The sequence below is a fragment of the Salvelinus fontinalis genome, chromosome 4, assembly GCF_029448725.1.
Source record: "Salvelinus fontinalis isolate EN_2023a chromosome 4, ASM2944872v1, whole genome shotgun sequence".
In the NCBI taxonomy this organism is placed as follows: Eukaryota; Metazoa; Chordata; class Actinopteri; order Salmoniformes; family Salmonidae; genus Salvelinus; species Salvelinus fontinalis.
Genome location: NC_074668.1, coordinates 6679306 through 6702119, shown reverse-complemented (window position 1 = coordinate 6702119; position 22814 = coordinate 6679306). Strand labels below are relative to the sequence as shown.

Genomic DNA, 22814 nt, shown 5'->3' with positions numbered 1-22814 from the left:
TTCCCTGTCTTGGGTCAGTTAGAATCACCACTTTATTTTAAGAATGTGAAATGTCAGAATAATAGTAGAGAGAATGATTTATTTCAGCTTTTATTTCTTTCATCACATTCCCAGTGGGTCAGAAGTTTACATACACTCAATTAGTATTTGGTAGCATTGCTTTTAAATTGTTTAACTTGGGTTAAACGTTTCGGGTAGTCTTCCACAAGCTTCCCACAATAAATTGGGTGAATTTTGGCCCTTCCTCCTGACAGAGCTGGTGTAACTGAGTCAGGTTTGTAGGCCTCCTGGCTCGCACACACTTTTTCAGTTCTGCCCACAAATTTTCTATAGGATTGAGGTCAGAGCTTTGTGGTGGCCACTCCAATACCTTGACTTTCATGTCCTTAAGCCATTTTGCCACAACTTTGGAAGTATGCTTGGGGTCATTGTCCATTTGGAAGACCCATTTGCGACCAAGCTTTAACTTCCTGACTGATGTCTTGAGAAGTTGCTTCAATATATCCACATAATTTTCCTTCCTCATGATGCCATCTATTTTGTGAAGAGCACCAGTCCCTCCTGCAGCAAAGCACCCCCACAACATGATGCTGCCACCCCCGTGCTTCACGGTTGGGATGGTGTTCTTCGGCTTGCAAGCATCCCCCTTTTTCCTCCAAACATAACGATGGTCATTATGGCCAAACAGTTCTATTTTTGTTTCATCAGAGGACATTTCTCCAAAAAGTACGATATTTGTCCCCATGTGAAGTTGCAAACCGTAGTCTGGCTTTTTTTATGGCGGTTTTGGAGCAGTGGCTTCTTCCTTACCGAGCGACCTTTCAGGTTATGTCGATATAAGACTTGTTTTACTGTGGATATAGACACTTTGTACCTGTTTCCTCCAGCATCTTCACAATGTCCTTTGCTGTTGTTCTGGGATTGATTTGCACTTTTCACACCAAAGTAAATTAATCTCTAGGAGACAGAACGCGTCTCCTTCCTGAGCGGTATGACGGCTGCGTGGTCCCATGGTGTCTATACTTGTGTACTATTGTTTGTACAGACGAACGTGGTACCTTCAGGTGTTTGGAAATTGCTCCAAAGGATGAACCAGAGTTGTGGAGGTCTACAATTTTTTTTCTGAGGTCTTGGCTGATTTCTTTTGATTTCCCCATGACGTCAATCAAAGAGGCATTGAGTCTGAAGGTAGGCCTTGAAAGACATCCACAGGTACACCTCCAATTGACTCAAATTATGTCGATTAGCCTATCAGAAGCTTCTAAAGCCATGACATAATTTTCTGGAATTTTCCAAGCTGTTTAAAGACACAGTCAACTTAGTGTATGTAAACTTCTGACCCACTGGAATTGTGATACAGTGAATTATAAGTGAAATAATCTGTCTGTAAACAATTGTTGTAAAAATGAAAAATGAAAATGAAAAATGAAGTAGATGTCCTAACCGACTTGCCAAAACTATAGTTTGATTAACAAGAAGTGTGTGTATGTGTATGTAAACTTCCGACTTCAACTGTATATTTCCCTCTCTAACTTTAAGCATCAGTTGTCAGAGCAGCTTGCCAATCACTGCACCTGTACACAGCCCATCTGTAAATAGCCCACTCAACTACCTCATCCCCATATTGTTCTTTATCTTGCTCCTTTGCACCCCAGTATCTCTACTTGCACATTCATCTTCTGCACATCGATCACTCCAGTGTTTAATTGCTACATTGTAATTATTTCGCCACTATGGACTATTTACTCCCTAATCTACTACATTTGCACACACAGTATATAGACTTTTTTTCCTATTGTGTTATTGACTGTCCATTTGTTTATGTGTAACTCTGTTGTTGTTTGTGTTGCACTGCTTTGCTTTATCTTGGCCAGGTCGCAATTGTAAATGAGAACTTGTTCTCAACTGGCCTACCTGGATAAATAAAGGTGAAATAAATAAAATAAATAAAAAGCCTTCATGATTCAGCAATTGACCACATCACTAAACCCCATTCATGCCTCCGTGTTGGTTCTCTAAATTTCTCCCAATTTTAGCTTTTTTGTTGTTGTCATTTTGGTAATGAGAAGTTTAAGCGTCTTAAAGGGGATGTTTGAAAATAAGATCCTCGTTCATAATATTAAAGTCAAGAAATTAAATGAACTAAGGACTAAATCCTCTAGATGATGCATTGTGGGAGAATAAATCCGTATTTAAAAAAAAAATTATTGGGAGTTTACAGCAACTCTAAAAAGTGTTACGTAACGAGAAATATGTCCACAGACACTCATCACGTAATAATTATTATAGTTTAACGTAAACTTAAAGTAGTATAACATTTGTATGATTTATGGACAAACTACAGCAACATATCTAGTGTTATTTACAAATAAATTCGGTTTCACTGAAGTAAAAATGTATAAAATTACCCGAGAATTTAATCCAGACACATATCGGTCATGAGAATTATTGGTGTGAAAATTGTCCAAATTCTGGCATAATTTTAATTTTATTTATTTAAAATAAGACACAAAGTAGGCATCTTAGTCTTCAGAAAGATCGTTATCAGACCCATCATGGTTATCTAACTCAACTTGCTACTGACATGGTTAAAAACTGGTTTCATGAGAAGCATCAGAATCTTGTTTTTTGCTGCCTAAAACAAATGAGGGATTTCGGTAACATCACTTTTCAGTCAGAAACACAACAAGTAAGAAATTAATACAAAATGGCTGTAATTAGTAAGCAGCTTCAGCACCACAGACAGCACAAAACACATGGTTGGATGTGTCTGCTAACTTGCAGCTGAGAGAGAGAGACACGCACCAGTCACATGTGTCTGCTAACTTACAGCTGAGAGAGAGAGACAAGCTGCACCAGTCACATGTGTCTGCTAACTTGCAGCTGAGAGAGAGAGACAAGCTGCACCAGTCACATGTGTCTGCTAACTTGCAGCTGAGAGAGAGAGAGAGACAAGCTGCACCAGTCACATGTGTCTGATAACTTGCAGCTGAGAGAGAGAGACAAGCTGCACCAGTCACATGTGTCTGCTAACTTGCAGCAGAGTGAGAGAGACAAGCTGCACCAGTCACATGTGTCTGCTAACTTGCAGCTGAGAGAGAGAGAGAGAGAAGCACCAGTCACATGTGTCTGATAACTTGCAGCTGAGTGAGAGAGAGACAAGCTGCACCAGTCACATGTGTCTGATAACTTGCAGCTGAGAGAGAGAGAGAGACAAGCTGCACCAGTCACATGTGTCTGCTAACTTGCAGCTGAGTGAGAGAGACAAGCTGCACCAGTCACATGTGTCTGCTAACTTGCAGCTGAGAGAGAGAGAGAGAGAAGCACCAGTCACATGTGTCTGATAACTTGCAGCTGAGTGAGAGAGAGACAAGCTGCACCAGTCACATGTGTCTGATAACTTGCAGCTGAGAGAGAGAGAGAGAGACAAGCTGCACCAGTCACATGTGTCTGATAACTTGCAGCTGAGTGAGAGAGAGAGACAAGCTGCACCAGTTACATGTGTCTGCTAACTTGCAGCTGAGTGAGAGAGACAAGCTGCACCAGTCACATGTGTCTGATAACTTGCAGCTGAGAGAGAGAGACAAGCTGCACCAGTCACATGTGTCTGCTAACTTGCAGCTGAGTGAGAGAGACAAGCTGCACCAGTCACATGTGTCTGATAACTTGCAGCTGAGTGAGAGAGACAAGCTGCACCAGTCACATGTGTCTGCTAACTTGCAGCTGAGTGAGAGAGACAAGCTGGACCAGTCACATGTGTCTGCTAACTTGCAGCTGAGTGAGAGAGAGAGACAAGCTGCACCAGTTACATGTGTCTGCTAACTTGCAGCTGAGTGAGAGAGACAAGCTGCACCAGTCACATGTGTCTGCTAACTTGCAGCTGAGTGAGAGAGAGAGACAAGCTGCACCAGTCACATGTGTCTGCTAACTTGCAGCTGAGTGAGAGAGACAAGCTGCACCAGTCACATGTGTCTGATAACTTGCAGCTGAGTGAGAGAGAGACAAGCTGCACCAGTCACATGTGTCTGCTAACTTGCAGCTGAGTGAGAGAGAGAGACAAGCTGCACCAGTCACATGTGTCTGATAACTTGCAGCTGAGAGAGAGAGACAAGCTGCACCAGTCACATGTGTCTGATAACTTGCAGCTGAGTGAGAGAGACAAGCTGCACCAGTCACATGTGTCTGCTAACTTGCAGCTGAGTGAGAGAGAGAGACAAGCTGCACCAGTCACATGTGTCTGATAACTTGCAGCTGAGTGAGAGAGAGAGACAAGCTGCACCAGTCACATGTGTCTGCTAACTTGCAGCTGAGTGAGAGAGAGAGACAAGCTGCACCAGTCACATGTGTCTGCTAACTTGCAGCTGAGAGAGAGAGAGAGACAAGCTGCACCAGTCACATGTGTCTGCTAACTTGCAGCTGAGTGAGAGAGACAAGCTGCACCAGTCACATGTGTCTGCTAACTTGCAGCTGAGTGAGAGAGACAAGCTGCACCAGTCACATGTGTCTGCTAACTTGCAGCTGAGTGAGAGAGACAAGCTGCACCAGTCACATGTGTCTGCTAACTTGCAGCTGAGTGAGAGAGAGAGACAAGCTGCACCAGTCACATGTGTCTGCTAACTTGCAGCTGAGTGAGAGAGACAAGCTGCACCAGTCACATGTGTCTGATAACTTGCAGCTGAGTGAGAGAGAGACAAGCTGCACCAGTCACATGTGTCTGCTAACTTGCAGCTGAGTGAGAGAGAGAGACAAGCTGCACCAGTCACATGTGTCTGATAACTTGCAGCTGAGAGAGAGAGACAAGCTGCACCAGTCACATGTGTCTGATAACTTGCAGCTGAGTGAGAGAGACAAGCTGCACCAGTCACATGTGTCTGCTAACTTGCAGCTGAGTGAGAGAGAGAGACAAGCTGCACCAGTCACATGTGTCTGATAACTTGCAGCTGAGTGAGAGAGAGAGACAAGCTGCACCAGTCACATGTGTCTGCTAACTTGCAGCTGAGTGAGAGAGAGAGACAAGCTGCACCAGTCACATGTGTCTGCTAACTTGCAGCTGAGAGAGAGAGAGAGACAAGCTGCACCAGTCACATGTGTCTGCTAACTTGCAGCTGAGTGAGAGAGACAAGCTGCACCAGTCACATGTGTCTGCTAACTTGCAGCTGAGAGAGAGAGACAAGCTGCACCAGTCACATGTGTCTGATAACTTGCAGCTGAGAGAGAGAGAGAGACAAGCTGCACCAGTCACATGTGTCTGCTAACTTGCAGCTGAGAGAGAGAGAGAGACAAGCTGCACCAGTCACATGTGTCTGCTAACTTGCAGCTGAGTGAGAGAGACAAGCTGCACCAGTCACATGTGTCTGCTAACTTGCAGCTGAGTGAGAGAGAGAGACAAGCTGCACCAGTTACATGTGTCTGCTAACTTGCAGCTGAGTGAGAGAGACAAGCTGCACCAGTCACATGTGTCTGCTAACTTGCAGCTGAGTGAGAGAGAGAGACAAGCTGCACCAGTCACATGTGTCTGATAACTTGCAGCTGAGTGAGAGAGACAAGCTGCACCAGTCACATGTGTCTGATAACTTGCAGCTGAGTGAGAGAGACAAGCTGCACCAGTCACATGTGTCTGCTAACTTGCAGCTGAGTGAGAGAGACAAGCTGCACCAGTCACATGTGTCTGCTAACTTGCAGCTGAGTGAGAGAGAGAGACAAGCTGCACCAGTCACATGTGTCTGCTAACTTGCAGCTGAGTGAGAGAGAGACAAGCTGCACCAGTCACATGTGTCTGATAACTTGCAGCTGAGAGAGAGAGAGACAAGCTGCACCAGTCACATGTGTCTGATAACTTGCAGCTGAGTGAGAGAGACAAGCTGCACCAGTCACATGTGTCTGCTAACTTGCAGCTGAGAGAGAGAGAGAGACAAGCTGCACCAGTCACATGTGTCTGCTAACTTGCAGCTGAGAGAGAGAGACAAGCTGCACCAGTCACATGTGTCTGCTAACTTGCAGCTGAGTGAGAGAGACAAGCTGCACCAGTCACATGTGTCTGCTAACTTGCAGCTGAGAGAGAGAGAGAGACAAGCTGCACCAGTCACATGTGTCTGCTAACTTGCAGCTGAGAGAGAGAGACAAGCTGCACCAGTCACATGTGTCTGCTAACTTGCAGCTGAGAGAGAGAAGCACCAGTCACATGTGTCTGCTAACTTGCAGCTGAGAGAGAGAAGCACCAGTCACATGTGTCTGCTAACTTGCAGCTGAGAGAGAGAAGCACCAGTCACATGTGTCTGCTAACTTGCAGCTGAGAGAGAGAAGCACCAGTCACATGTGTCTGCTAACTTGCAGCTGAGAGAGAGAAGCACCAGTCACATGTGTCTGCTAACTTGCAGCTGAGAGAGAGAAGGACCAGTCACATGTGTCTGCTAACTTGCAGCTGAGAGAGAGAAGGACCAGTCACATGTGTCTGCTAACTTGCAGCTGAGAGAGAGAGAGAGAGAAGCACCAGTCACATGTGTCTGCTAACTTGCAGCTGAGAGAGAGAGAGAGAGAAGGACCAGTCACATGTGTCTGCTAACTTGCAGCTGAGAGAGAGAGAGAGAGAAGCACCAGTCACATGTCTGCTAACTTGCAGCTGAGAGAGAGAAGCACCAGTCACATGTGTCTGCTAACTTGCAGCTGAGAGAGAGAAGCACCAGTCACATGTGTCTGCTAACTTGCAGCTGAGAGAGAGAAGGACCAGTCACATGTGTCTGCTAACTTGCAGCTGAGAGAGAGAAGGACCAGTCACATGTGTCTGCTAACTTGCAGCTGAGAGAGAGAGACAAGCTGCACCAGTCACATGTGTCTGCTAACTTGCAGCTGAGAGAGAGAGAGAGAGAAGGACCAGTCACATGTGTCTGCTAACTTGCAGCTGAGAGAGAGAGAGAGAGAAGCACCAGTCACATGTGTCTGCTAACTTGCAGCTGAGAGAGAGAGACAAGCTGCACCAGTCACATGTGTCTGCTAACTTGCAGCTGAGAGAGAGAGAGAGAGAAGGACCAGTCACATGTGTCTGCTAACTTGCAGCTGAGAGAGAGAGAGAGAGAAGGACCAGTCACATGTGTCTGCTAACTTGCAGCTGAGAGAGAGAGAGAGAGAAGCACCAGTCACATGTGTCTGCTAACTTGCAGCTGAGTGAGAGAGAGAGAGAAGGACCAGTCACATGTGTCTGCTAACTTGCAGCTGAGAGAGAAGCACCAGTCACATGTGTCTGCTAACTTGCAGCTGAGAGAGAGAAGCACCAGTCACATGTGTCTGCTAACTTGCAGCTGAGAGAGAGAAGCACCAGTCACATGTGTCTGCTAACTTGCAGCTGAGAGAGAGAGAGAGACAAGCTGCACCAGTCACATGTGTCTGCTAACTTGCAGCTGAGAGAGAGAAGGACCAGTCACATGTGTCTGCTAACTTGCAGCTGAGAGAGAGAAGGACCAGTCACATGTGTCTGCTAACTTGCAGCTGAGAGAGAGAAGGACCAGTCACATGTGTCTGCTAACTTGCAGCTGAGAGAGAGAAGGACCAGTCACATGTGTCTGCTAACTTGCAGCTGAGAGAGAGAAGCACCAGTCACATGTGTCTGCTAACTTGCAGCTGAGAGAGAGAAGGACCAGTCACATGTGTCTGCTAACTTGCAGCTGAGAGAGAGAAGGACCAGTCACACGTGTCTGCTAACTTGCAGCTGAGAGAGAGAGAGAAGGACCAGTCACACGTTGTCATTTTCTATTTACAGCGTGGCAATTCCGAGCCCGGACAAAATGAATCGTAGAAAATTCGGTCTCAGTCCAGCCCCGTCGTGTTCAGCTGTAGTGTGAGTGCATGTAGGGTCACGGGGGGTGATAGACTGCCTGGCTTTCCTGGCAAACCCTGTGGCATTTTCCGTTGTTTCCTGGCTTTATACAGTGTCTGATAGGTCATGTACCACAGTGACTGCAAACACACACACACACACACACACACACACACACACACACACACACACACACACACACACACACACACACACACACACACACACACACACACACACACACACACACACACACACACACACTACCAGTTGTGGAAAAACACACAATGCATCTGTGAAACCACATGCTGCCTAACATGTGACTTGAGCAGTCAAATGAAACGTGTGTCTGTGTGTGTCTGTGTCTGTCGGTGTGTGTATATGTCTTTGTGTAAGGGAGGGTGTGTGTATATGTCTGTGTGTAAGGGAGGGTGTGTGTATGTGTCTTTGTGTAAGGGAGGGTGTGTGGTGTGTGTATGTGTCTTTGTGTAAGGGAGGGTGTATGTATGTGTCTTTGTGTAAGGGAGGGTGTGTATGTGTCTTTGTGTAAGGGAGGGTGTGTGGTGTGTGTGTGTCTTTGTGTAAGGGAGGGTGTGTATGTCTTTGTGTAAGGGAGGGTGTATGTGTCTTTGTGTAAGGGAGGGTGTGTGGTGTGTGTGTGTCTTTGTGTAAGGGAGGGTGTGTATGTCTTTGTGTAAGGGAGGGTGTATGTGTCTTTGTGTAAGGGAGGGTGTGTGGTGTGTGTGTGTCTTTGTGTAAGGGAGGGTGTATGTGTCTTTGTGTAAGGGAGGGTGTGTATGTGTCTTTGTGTAAGGGAGGGTGTATGTATGTGTCTTTGTGTAAGGGAGGGTGTGTATGTGTCTTTGTGTAAGGGAGGGTGTGTATGTGTCTTTGTGTAAGGGAGGGTGTGTATGTGTCTTTGTGTAAGGGAGGGTGTGTGGTGTGGGTTAATATCCCAATGAAAACATTTCATATTTCTCATGTAAACTAAGTCCCCTCCCTCTCCCTGTAATAAAGAGCAGCCTACAGGCTTTCATCTCTGTAACTGAATTTACAGTCAGGAATGATCGATCGATCAATCAGATAATAGAGATCATTCGATGATTGTCAACCCAGACGATGCAAATAGTAATTTGATCACTTGGATTAATCGAATAAATGTGAACAAAAAGAAACAGTGTGACGGCCTAGTCCTGATAGACGTGGCGTGTGACGGCCTAGTCCTGATAGACGTGGCGTGTGACGGCCTAGTCCTGATAGACGTGGCGTGTGACGGCCTAGTCCTGATAGACGTGGCGTGTGACGGCCTAGTCCTGATAGACTTGGCGTGTGACGGCCTAGTCCTGATAGACTTGGCGTGTGACGGCCTAGTCCTGATAGACGTGGCGTGTGACGGCCTAGTCCTGATAGACGTGGCGTGTGACGGCCTAGTCCTGATAGACGTGGCGTGTGACGGCCTAGTCCTGATAGACGTGGCGTGTGACGGCCTAGTCCTGATAGACGTGGCGTGTGGCGGCCTAGTCCTGATAGACGTGGCGTGTGGCGGCCTAGTCCTGATAGACGTGGCGTGTGACGGCCTAGTCCTGATAGACGTGGCGTGTGGCGGCCTAGTCCTGATCGACTTGGCGTGTGACGGACTTGGCGTGTGACGGCCTAGTCCTGATCGACTTGGCGTGTGACGGACTTGGCGTGTGACGGCCTAGTCCTGATCGACTTGGCGTGTGACGGACTTGGCGTGTGACGGCCTAGTCCTGATCGACTTGGCGTGTGACGGACTTGGCGTGTGACGGCCTAGTCCTGATCGACTCGGCGTGTGACGGCCTATTCTTATAGGCAGCCTCAACAGCCTTGGTTTCTCTAATTATTGCCTCGCCTGGTTCACCAACTTCTTCTCAGACAGAGTTCAGTGTGTCAAATCGGAGGGCCTGTTGTCCGGACCTCTGGCAGTCTCTATGGAGGTGCCACAGGGTTCAATTGTCAGGCCGACTCTTTTCTCAGTATACATCAATGATGTTGCTCTTGCTGCTGGTGAGTCTCTGATCCACCTCTACGCAGACGACACTATTCTGTATACTTCTGGCCCTTCTTTTGACACTGTGTTAACTAACCTCCAGACGAGCTTCAATGCCATACAACTCTCCTTCCGTGGCCTCCAACTGCTCTTAAATGCAAGTAAAACTAAATGCATGCTCTTCAACCGATCGCTACCCGCACCCGCCCGCCCGTCCAACATCACTACTCTGGACGGTTCTGACTTAGAATATGTGGACAACTACAAATACCTAGGTGTCTGGTTAGACTGTAAACTCTCCTTCCAGACTCACATTAATCATTTCCAATCCAAAATTAAATCTAGAATCGGCTTCCTATTTCGCAACAAAGCATCCTTCACTCATGCTGTCAAACATACCCTCGTAAAACTGACCATCCTACCAATCCTCGACTTCGGCGATGTCATTTACAAAATAGCCTCCAAAACTCTACTCAACAAACAGGATGTAGTCTATCACAGTGCCATCCGTTTTGTCACCAAAGCCCCATATACCACCCACCACTGTGATCTGTATGCTCTCATTGGCTGGCCCTCGCTTCACACTCGTCGCCAAACCCACTGGCTCCAGGTCATCTACAAGACCCTGCTAGGTAAAGTCCCCCCTTATCTCAGCTCGCTGGTCACCATAGCAGCACCCACCCGTAGCACGCGCTCCAGCAGGTATATATCTCTGGTCACCATAGCAGCACCCACCTGTAGCACGCGCTCCAGCAGGTATCTCTCACCGGTCACCCCCAAAGCCAATTCTTCCTTTGGCCGTCTTTCCTTACAGTTCTCTGCTGCCAATGACTGGAACAAACTGCAAAAATCACTGAAGCTGGAGACTCATATCTCCCTCACTATCTTTAAGCACCAGCTGTCAGAGCAGCTCACAGATCACTGCACTTGTACATAGCTCATCTGTAAATAACCCACCCAACTACCTCATCCCCATACTGTTATTTATTTATTTTTGCTCCTTTGCACCCCAGTATCTCTACTTGCACATTCATTTCCTGCACATCACTCCAGTGTTAATTTGCTAAATTGTAATTATTTCGCCACCATGGCCTATTTATTGCCTTGCCTCCCTTATCCTACCTCATTTGCACACACTGTATATAGACTTTTCTATTGTGTTAAAGACTGTATGTTTGTTCTACTCCATGTGTAACTCTGTGTTGTTTCTGTCGCACTGCTTTGCTTTATCTTGGCCAGGTCGCAGTTGTAAATGAGAACTTGTTCTCAACTGGTCTACCTGGTTAAATAAAGGGGAAATAAAAATAATATGTAACTTTCTGTACGTGGATGATATCAGGGTAGTATGATAACATTACCTTTCTGTACGTGGATGATATCAGGGTAGTATGATAACATTACCTTTCTGTACGTGGATGATATCAGGGTAGTATGATAACATTACCTTTCTGTACGTGGATGATATCAGGGTAGTATGAGGACATTACCTTTCTGTACGTGGATGATATCAGGGTAGTATGAGGACATTACCTTTCTGTACGTGGATGATGTCAGGGTAGTATGAGGACATTACCTTTCTGTACGTGGATGATGTCAGGGTAGTTGGCCAGATGTCCCTGGTACAGCTGTAACAAATCCATTAAAGGGTCCACATCGTGTCTTGGCTGCTCTGCAAAGTAGTCTCCGATAGCATCGTATGCTTCTCCTGTATACGCTATGGCCTGGTTCAACCCTACCGAGTATGCCTGCTGGTCCAGCTCAAACGCCTGGCCCAGGACTTTAAACGCCTGGCCCACTTTCTGGTACTCCTTCTTAAACCCCGTGATCTGTTTCCGGGCGAATTCGTTGGTGGTGGCGTTGACTTGGACCACGCTGTCGTCCATTTTCTTAGTGAACGCTTTGAAGCCGTCGATCTTGGACTCGACTTCGACTAGGTCCAAGGGGGGTCCGGAGGGGGTGGAGATAGTGAGGAAGAAGTTGGCCCCCACCATCTCGTCCTTCTCTGCCTTCCTCTTCCCCTGCTTCCATGACTTCTGGTCCATGCTGTTGAATAGAACACAATAAAGGTTAGAGCTCCTACAGGACCGCCCGGTAGAGCCCCTACAGGACCGCCCGGTAGAGCCCCTACAGGACCGCCCGGTAGAGCCCCTACAGGACCGCCCGGTAGAGCCAGTAGAGCCCCTACAGGACCGCCCGGTAGAGTCAGTAGAGCCCCTACAGGACCGCCCGGTAGAGCCAGTAGAGCCCCTACAGGACCGCCCGGTAGAGCCAGTAGAGCCCCTACAGGACCGCCCGGTAGAGTCAGTAGAGCCCCTACAGGACCGCCCGGTAGAGCCCCTACAGGACCGCCCGGTAGAGCCCCTACAGGACCGCCCGGTAGAGTCAGTAGAGCCCCTACAGGACCGCCCGGTAGAGTCAGTAGAGCCCCTACAGGACCGCCCGGTAGAGCCAGTAGAGCCCCTACAGGACCGCCCGGTAGAGTCAGTAGAGCCCCTACAGGACCGCCCGGTAGAGTCAGTAGAGCCCCTACAGGACCGCCCGGTAGAGCCAGTAGAGCCCCTACAGGACCGCCCGGTAGAGTCAGTAGAGCCCCTACAGGACCGCCCGGTAGAGTCAGTAGAGCCCCTACAGGACCGCCCGGTAGAGCCCCTACAGGACCGCCCGGTAGAGTCAGTAGAGCCCCTACAGGACCGCCCGGTAGAGCCAGTAGAGCCCCTACAGGACCGCCCGGTAGAGTCAGTAGAGCCCCTACAGGACCGCCCGGTAGAGTCAGTAGAGCCCCTACAGGACCGCCCGGTAGAGCCCCTACAGGACCGCCCGGTAGAGTCAGTAGAGCCCCTACAGGACCGCCCGGTAGAGTCAGTAGAGCCCCTACAGGACCGCCCGGTAGAGTCAGTAGAGCCCCTACAGGACCGCCCGGTAGAGCCAGTAGAGACCCTACAGGACCGCCCAGTAGAGTCAGTAGAGCCCCTACAGGACCGCCCGGTAGAGTCAGTAGAGCCCCTACAGGACCGCCCGGTAGAGTCAGTAGAGCCCCTACAGGACCGCCCGGTAGAGTCAGTAGAGCCCCTACAGGACCACCCGGTAGAGTCAGTAGAGCCCCTACAGGACCGCCCGGTAGAGTCAGTAGAGCCCCTACAGGACCGCCCGGTAGAGCCAGTAGAACCCTTACAGGACCGCCCGGTAGAGCCCCTACAGGACCGCCCGGTAGAGTCAGTAGAGTCCCTACAGGACCGCCCGGTAGAGTCAGTAGAGCCCCTACAGGACCGCCCGGTAGAGTCAGTAGAGTCCCTACAGGACCGCCCGGTAGAGCCCCTACAGGACCGCCCGGTAGAGTCAGTAGAGCCCCTACAGGACCGCCCGGTAGAGTCAGTAGAGTCCCTACAGGACCACCCGGTAGAGCCAGTAGAGCCCCTACAGGACCGCCCGGTAGAGCCAGTAGAGCCCCTACAGGACCGCCCGGTAGAGTCAGTAGAGCCCCTACAGGACCGCCCGGTAGAGTCCCTACAGGACCGCCCGGTAGAGCCAGTAGAGCCCCTACAGGACCGCCCGGTAGAGTCAGTAGAGCCCCTACAGGACCGCCCGGTAGAGCCAGTAGAGCCCCTACAGGACCGCCCGGTAGAGTCAGTAGAGCCCCTACAGGACCGCCCGGTAGAGCCAGTAGAGCCCCTACAGGACCGCCCGGTAGAGTCAGTAGAGCCCCTACAGGACCGCCCGGTAGAGTCCCTACAGGACCGCCCGGTAGAGCCAGTAGAGCCCCTACAGGACCGCCCGGTAGAGTCAGTAGAGTCATGTTGGATCTAATATCTCTGGTGATATGTTGGTGTCTCATTCATTACGCTGGTGAAGACAGTAGTGTCTGGAGCCATGTTGGATCTAATATCTCTGGTGAACTGATGATCTGTTGTTGTCTGATTTACAGCAGGGTCTCATTAGATTTAAAACAGAATGTATCAAGGTAATGAGTTCATGTTTTTGTGCATCGGATTGGACACCAAGGCTACTGTGTTGTTATCTGATTGGACACCAAGGCTACTGTGTTGCTGTCTGATTGGACACCACAGTTACTGTGTTGTCTGATTGGACACCAAGGCTACTGCGTTGCTGTCTGATTGGACACCAAGGCTACTGCGTTGCTGTCTGATTGGACACCAAGGCTACTGCGTTGCTGTCTGATTGGACACCAAGGCTACTGCGTTGCTGTCTGATTGGACACCAAGGCTACTGCGTTGCTGTCTGATTGGACACCAAGGCTTCTGCGTTGCTGTCTGATTGGACACCAAGGCTACTGCGTTGCTGTCTGATTGGACACCAAGGCTACTGCGTTGCTGTCTGATTGGACACCAAGGCTACTGCGTTGCTGTCTGATTGGACACCAAGGCTACTGCGTTGCTGTCTGATTGGACACCAAGGCTACTGCGTTGCTGTCTGATTGGACACCAAGGCTACTGCGTTGCTGTCTGATTGGACACCAAGGCTACTGCGTTGCTGTCTGATTGGACACCAAGGCTACTGCGTTGCTGTCTGATTGGACACCAAGGCTACTGCGTTGCTGTCTGATTGGACACCAAGGCTACTGCGTTGCTGTCTGATTGGACACCAAGGCTACTGCGTTGCTGTCTGATTGGACACCAAGGCTACTGCGTTGCTGTCTGATTGGACACCAAGGCTACTGCGTTGCTGTCTGATTGGACACCAAGGCTACTGCGTTGCTGTCTGATTGGACACCAAGGCTACTGCGTTGCTGTCTGATTGGACACCACGGCTACTGCGTTGCTGTCTGATTGGACACCAAGGCTACTGCGCTGTTGTCTGATTGGACACCAAGGCTACTGCGCTGTTGTCTGATTGGACACCAAGGCTACTGGGTTGCTGTCTGATTGGACACCAAGGCTACTGGGTTGCTGTCTGATTGGACACCAAGGCTACTGGGTTGCTGTCTGATTGGACACCAAGGCTACTGTGTTGCTGTCTGATTGGACACCAAGGCTACTGTGCTGCTGTCTGATTGGACACCAAGGCTACTGTGTTGCTGTCTGATTGGACACCAAGGCTACTGTGTTGCTGTCTGATTGGACACCAAGGCTACTGTGCTGCTGTCTGATTGGACACCAAGGCTACTGTGTTGCTGTCTGATTGGACACCAAGGCTACTGTGTTGCTGTCTGATTGGACACCAAGGCTACTGTGTTGTTGTCTGATTGGACACCAAGGCTACTGTGTTGTTGTCTGATTGGACACCAAGGCTACTGTGCTGCTGTCTGATTGGACACCAAGGCTACTGTGTTGTTGTCTGATTGGACACCAAGGCTACTGTGCTGTTGTCTGATTGGACACCAAGGCTACTGTGTTGTTGTCTGATTGGACACCGAGGCTACTGTGTTGTTGTCTGATTGGACACCGAGGCTACTGTGTTGTTGTCTGATTGGACACCGAGGCTACTGAGTTACTGTCTGATTGGACACCAAGGCTACTGTGTTGCTGTCTGATTGGACACCAAGGCTACTGTGTTGCTGTCTGATTGGACACCAAGGCTACTGTGTTGTTGTCTGATTGGACACCAAGGCTACTGTGTTGCTGTCTGATTGGACACCAAGGCTACTGTGTTGCTGTCTGATTGGACACCAAGGCTACTGTGTTGCTGTCTGATTGGACACCAAGGCTACTGTGTTGTTGTCTGATTGGACACCAAGGCTACTGTGTTGCTGTCTGATTGGACACCGAGGCTACTGTGTTGTTGTCTGATTGGACACCGAGGCTACTGAGTTACTGTCTGATTGGACACCGAGGCTACTGAGTTACTGTCTGATTGGACACCGAGGCTACTGTGTTGCTGTCTGATTGGACACCAAGGCTACTGTGTTGCTGTCTGATTGGACACCAAGGCTACTGTGTTGTTGTCTGATTGGACACCAAGGCTACTGTGTTGCTGTCTGATTGGACGCCAAGGCTACTGTGTTGCTGTCTGATTGGACACCAAGGCTACTGTGTTGCTGTCTGATTGGACACCAAGGCTACTGTGTTGCTGTCTGATTGGACACCAAGGCTACTGTGTTGTTGTCTGATTGGACACCAAGGCTACTGTGTTGCTGTCTGATTGGACACCAAGGCTACTGTGTTGTTGTCTGATTGGACACCAAGGCTACTGTGTTGTTGTCTGATTGGACACCAAGGCTACTGTGTTACTGTCTGATTGGACATCAAGGCTACTGCGTTGCTGTCTGATTGGACACCAAGGCTACTGTGCGCAGTTGTGTAGGATAAGACTATTGAGATACACTCAATGCTCTTCCTATGAATTATTCTGGATATAAATGACAACAAATGACATAGCTCAGTGGGCTTATTCCCAATATGATCTGGTAATGAAATAACATGAACAAGTAGGCTGCTAGAAGAGGCCTACGAGGGTCTTGAAGTAGACTACTTAGAATAGGCCTACAAGGGGCTTGAAGTAGACTACCTGAACAGGTAGGCTGCTAGAAGAGGTCTACGGGGGGCTTGACGTAGACTACCTGAACAAGTAGACTGCTAGAAGAGGCCTACGAGGGGCTTGAAGTAGACTACCTGAACAAGTAGGCTGCTAGAATAGGCCTACGAGGGGCTTGACGTAGACTACCTGAACAAGTAGACTGCTAGAAGAGGCCTACGAGGGGCTTGACGTAGACTACCTGAACAAGTAGACTGCTAGAAGAGGGCTACGAGGGGCTTGGCGTAGACTACCTGAACAAGTAGGCTGCTAGAAGAGGCCTACGAGGGTCTTGAAGTAGACTACTTAGAATAGGCCTACGAGGGGCTTGAAGTAGTCTACTTGAACAAGTAGGCTGCTAGAAGAGGCCTACGAGGGGCTTGAAGTAGACTACCTGAACAAGTAGGCTGCTAGAAGAGGCCTACGAGGGGCTTGAAGTAGACTACCTGAAAAAGTAGGCTGCTAGAAGAGGCCTACGAGGGGCTTGAAGTAGACTACCTGAAAAAGTAGGCTGCTAGAAGAGGCCTACGAGGGGCTTGAAGTAGACTACCTGAACAAGTAGGCTGCTAGAAGAGGCCTACGGGGGGCTTGACGTAGACTACCTGAACAGGTAGGCTGCTAGAAGAGGCCTACGAGGGGCTTGACGTAGACTACCTGAACAAGTAGACTGCTAGAAGAGGCCTACGAGGGGCTTGACGTAGACTACCTGAACAAGTAGGCTGCTAGAAGAGGCCTACGAGGGGCTTGAAGTAGACTACCTGAACAAGTAGGCTGCTAGAAGAGGCCTACGAGGGGCTTGACGTAGACTACCTGAACAAGTAGGCTGCTAGAAGAGGCCTACGAGGGGCTTGACGTAGACTACCTGAACAAGTAGGCTGCTAGAAGAGGCCTACGTTGAAATGCAGACATTTCTAAAGCTCTCGAGTTGCTTTTTTAAATTTCCCGCGATTTCATTTCTGATCCGTTTTTGTTGTTGTTGTGAGAGATGTGGCCACTTCCGGGTTGTTTTTCCTGCCGCTTCAATTGAAGGGTATTCTGTTGCGGTAAAATCCACGTATGGGTTATTATGAGAACGGCTACATCGCCTTGGCGTTCCATTCAAATCCTTCCATTAAAAAAAAAAAAAAAAAAGGGAACCTGTTTTTTTGGTTATTTTTCCTCATTATAAAAATAATGCTAATAACATTCGCTACCGCTATTCGTGGCTTTGATGATGTGTTCTTGCATCAGACACACAGGTTACAGAAGAATCACCATGGACACATCTATTCTATTTAGTCAGGCATTATGTCCTCATTATTCTCACATATTTTACAATGTAATACTAATATGTATATCGATGCATTAGCAAAGGCACACTAAAAATATATACGTTATTAAAGCGGTTATGACCTAGTTAAAAAAAATAAAAAAAAATATTTACATTTTTTTTGGGGGGGGGGGCGTTCTACACTAGATATACACAAAAGTATGTGGACACCCCTTCAAAATTAGTGGATTTGGCTATTTCAGCCACATCCGTTGCGGACAGGTGTATAAAATTGAGCACACAGCCATGCAATCTCCATAGACAAACATTGGCTTTAGAATGGCCTGTACTGAAGAGCTCAGTGACTTTCAATGTGGCACCGTCATAGGATTGCCGCCTTTCCAACAAGTCAGTTGGTCAATTTTCTGCCCTGCTAGAGCTGCCCCCAGGGACAACTGTAAGTGCTGTTATTGTGAAGTGGAAACGACAATGGCTCAGCCTTAAAGTGGTTGGCTACACAAGCTCACAGAACAGGACTGCCGAGTGCTGAAGCGTGTAACAATCTCGGTCCTACCAATCACTACCGAGTTCCAAACTGCCTCTGTGGAAGCAACGTCAGCACAAGAACTGACCGTTCGGGAGTTTCATGAAATGGGTTTCAAATCAAACATTATTTGTCACATTGAGACGAATACAACAAGTGTAGACTTTACCGTGAAATGCTTACCGACAAGCTCTTAACCAGCAGTGGTGTTCAAGAAGAGTTACGAAAATATTTACCAAGTAGACTAAAGTTAAAAAGTAATAAACGTAACAGTAACGAGACTATATACAGGGGGCACCGGTACCGAGTCAGTGTGGAGGTTATATACAGGGGGTACCGGTACCGAGTCAGTGTGGAGGCTATATACAGGGGGTACCGGTACCGAGTCAATGTGGAGGCTACATACAGGGTGTACCGGTACAGAGTCAATGTGGAGGCTATATACAGGGGGTACCGGTACAGAGTCAGTGTGGAGGCTATATACCGGGGTTACCGGTACCGAGTCAGTGTGGAGGCTATATACAGGGGGCACCGGTACCGAGTCAGTGTGGAGGCTATATACCGGGGGTACCGGTACCGAGTCAGTGTGGAGGCTATATACAGGGGGTTCCGGTACCGAGTCAGTGTGCGGGGGCTACATACAGGGGGTACCGGTACCGAGTCAGTGTGCGGGGGCTATATACAGGGGGTACCGGTACCGAGTCAGTGTGGAGGTTATATACAGGGTGTACCGGTACCGAGTCAGTGTGGAGGTTATATACAGGGGGCACCGGTACCGAGTCAGTGTGTGGAGGCTATATACAGGGTGTACCGGTACCGAGTCAGTGTGGAGGCTATATACAGGGGGTACCGGTACAGAGTCAATGTGGAGGCTATATACAGGGGGTACCGGTACAGAGTAAATGTGGAGGCTATATACAGGGTGTTACGGTACAGAGTCAATGTGGAGGCTATATACAGGGGGTTACGGTACAGAGTCAATGTGGAGGCTATATACAGGGGGGTACCGGTACAGAGTCAATGTGGAGGTTATATACAGGGGGTACCAGTACAGAGTCAATGTGGAGGCTATATACAGGGGGTACCAGTACAGAGTCAATGTGGAGGCTATATACAGGGGGTACCGGTACAGAGTCAATGTGGAGGCTATATACAGGGGGTACCGGTACCGAGTCAATGTGGAGGCTATATACAGGGTGTACCGGTACCGAGTCAATGTGGAGGCTATATACAGGGTGTACCGGTACCGAGTCAGTGTGGAGGCTATATACCGGGGGTACCGGTACCGAGTCAGTGTGGAGGCTATATAGCGGGGATACCGGTACCGAGTCAGTGTGGAGGCTATATAGCGGGGGTACCGGTACCGAGTCAGTGTGCTGGGCTACAGGTTAGTTGAGGTAATTTGTACATGTAGGTGGGGGAGAAGTGACTATGCATAGATAATAAACAGCGAGTAGCAGCAGTGTAAAAACAAATGGGAATGGGGGGGATGGGTGTCAATTTAAATAGTCTGGGTGGCCATTTGATGGCCGTGCAGAAGCACACAAGCCTAAGATCACCATGTGCAATGACAAGCGTCGGCTGGAGTGGTGTAAAGCTCGCCGCCATTGGACTCTGGAGCACTGGAAACGCGTTCTCTGGAGTGATGAATCACGCTTCACCATCTGGCAGTCCAACGGACAAATCTGGGTTTAGTGAAAACCAGGAGAACGCTACCTGCACCAATGCATAGTGCCAACTGTAAAGTTTGGTGGATGAGGAATAATGGTCTGGGGCTGTTTTTCATGGTTCGGGCCCCTTAGTTCCAGTGAAGGGAAATCTTAACGCTACAGCATACAATGACATTCTAGATGATTCTGTTCTTCCAACTTTGTGGCAACAGTTTGGGGAAGGCCCTTTCTTGTTTCAGCATGACAATGCCCCCGTGCACAAAGCGAAGTCCATACAGAAACGCTTTGTCGATATCGGTGTGGAAGAACTTGACTCTGACCTCAACCCCATCGAACACCTTTGGAATGAATTGGAACGCCAACTGTGAGCACAACCTCACACTAATGCTCTTGTGGCTGAATGGAAGCAAGCCCCTACAACAATGTTCCAACATCTAGTGGAAAGCCTTCCCAGAAGAGTGGAGGCTGTTATAGCAACAATGTTCCAACATCTAGTGGAAAGCCTTCCAGGAAGAGTGGAGGCTGTTATAGCAGCAATGTTCCAACATCTAGTGGAAAGTCTTCCAGGAAGAGTGGAGGCTGTTATAGCAACAATGTTCCAACATCTAGTGGAAAGCCTTCCAGGAAGAGTGGAGGCTGTTATAGCAGCAATGTTCCAACATCTAGTGGAAAGTCTTCCCTGAAGAGTGGAGGCTGTTATAGCAGCAAAGGGGGGACCAACTCCATATTAATGACTTCCCAGAAGAGTGGAGGCTGTTATAGCAGCAAAGGGGGGACCAACTCCATATTAATGACTTCCCAGAAGAGTGGAGGCTGTTATAGCAGCAAAGGGGGGACCAACTCCATATTAATGACTTCCCAAATTACCTTGTTATTGTCGACCAATCACAGTGGCGCTACAGACAGAGGCTCAATGCGTAGCAAAGTGATTTCTAATTACGGAATGAAGTTGGCTAAATGAGAAGGAGTAGGCTGTTGTTTTTATATGAGTTGGAGTTGTTGTAGACATTGGACAGGAAGTGCAGCAAAACAGCCTCAATTAGCCTTGTTACTTTAGCTAACTTAGCCGGCTACCGCAGCTAGGCTAACCTAGCCGGCTACCGCAGCTAGGCTAACCTAGCCGGCTACCGCAGCTAGGCTAACCTAGCCGGCTACCGCAGCTAGGCTAACCTAGCCGGCTACCGCAGCTAGGCTAACCTAGCCGGCTACCGCAGCTAGGCTAACCTAGCCGGCTACCGCAGCTAGGCTAACCTAGCCGGCTACCGCAGCTAGGCTAACCTAGCCGGCTACCGCAGCTAGGCTAACCTAGCCGGCTACCGCAGCTAGGCTAACCTAGCCGGCTACCGCAGCTAGGCTAACTTAGCCGGCTACCGCAGCTAGGCTAACTTAGCCGGCTACCGCAGCTAGGCTAACTTAGCCGGCTACCGCAGCTAGGCTAACTTAGCCGGCTACCGCAGCTAGGCTAACCTAGCTGGCGAGCTTCTTTACAACAATTTGATACAGTCAAGACAGGCACTACCAGATGGTATGGTGGATAACATTTGGCAGCAACAAGTTTTTCTAACTAGCACAAGTCGGTTTGGCTACTTTCACTCTCCCCCCCTTTGTGCCACCCACACACTGTCACACACACCGGCCCCTGCTCACCTCCCCCTCCTCTCTCTCTCCCACACACTGTCACACACACCGGCCCCTGCTCACCTCCCCCTCCTCTCTCTCTCCCACACACTGTCACACACACCGGCCCCTGCTCCTCTCCCCCTCCTCTCTCTCTCCCACACACTGTCACACACACCGGCCCATGCTCATCTCCCCCTCCTCTCTCTCTCCCACACACCGGCCCCTGCTCATCTCCCCCTCCTCTCTCTCTCCCACACACTGTCACACACACCGGCCCATGCTCATCTCCCCCTCCTCTCTCTCTCCCACACACCGGCCCCTGCTCATCTCCCCCTCCTCTCTCTCTCCCACACACTGTCAAATACACCGGCCCCTCCCCTCTCTCTCCCTCCCTCTGTCACACACACCGGCCCCTGCTCATCTCCCCCTCCCTCTGTCACACACACCGGCCCCTGCTCATCTCCCCCTCCTCTCTCTCTCCCACACACTGTCAAATACACCGGCCCCTCCCCTGTCTCTCCCTCCCTCTGTCACACACACCGGCCCCTGCTGATCTCCCCCTCCTCTCTCTCTCCCACACACTGTCACACACCGGCCCCTGCTCATCTCCCCCTCCTCTTTCTCTCCCTCCCTCTGTCACACACACCGACCCCTGCTCATCTCCCCCTCCTCTCTCTCTCCCTCCCTCTGTCACACACACCGGCCCCTGCTCATCTCCCCCTCCTCTCTCTCTCCCTCCCTCTGTCACACACACCGGCCCCTCCCCTCTCTCTCCCTCCTCTCTCTCTCCCTCCCTCTGTCTGTCACACACACTGGCCCCTGCTCCTCTCTCCCAAACAATCTTGGCCTTATTTTTAACTACAGTTGAAGTCAGAAGTTTACATACACCTTAGCCAAATACATTTAAACTCTGTTTTTCACAATTCCTGACATTTAATCCTTGTAAAACTTCCCTGTCTCAGGTCAGTTAGGATCACCACTTTATTTTAAGAATGTGAAATGTCAGAATCATAGTAGAGAGAATGATTTATTTCATCACATTCCCAGTGGGTCAGAAGTTTACATACACTCAATTAGTATTTGGTAGCATTGCCTTTAGAATTGTTTAACTTTGGTTAAACGTTTCGGGTAGCCTTCCACAAGCTTCCCACAATAAGTTGGGTGAATTTTGGCCCATTCCTCCTGACAGAGTTGGTGTAACTGAGTCAGGTTTTTATGCCTCCTTGCTCGCACACGCTTTTTCAGTTCTGCCGACACATTTTCTATAGGATTGAGGTCAGGGCTTTGTGATGGCCACTCCAATACCTTGACTTTGTTGTCCTTAAGCCATTTTGCCACAACTTTGGAAGTATGCTTGGGGTCATTGTTCATTTGGAAGACCCATTTGCAACCAAGCTTTAACTTCCTGACTGAGGTCTTGAGATGTTGCTTCAATATATCCA

The 22814-nt window shown here is 49.3% G+C and overlaps 1 protein-coding gene across 1 annotated transcript in view; it reads right to left on the bottom strand.

The window, feature by feature from the left end:
• The window catches only part of LOC129853025 (sorting nexin-18-like), a 33257-nt gene that overhangs the window by 5551 nt on the left and 4892 nt on the right, over nt 1-22814 (bottom strand). The window contains exon 2 of the mRNA XM_055918662.1: nt 11395-11864. Coding sequence (XP_055774637.1) covers nt 11395-11864 — 470 coding nt within the window. The remainder of the gene's footprint in view (nt 1-11394; nt 11865-22814) is intronic.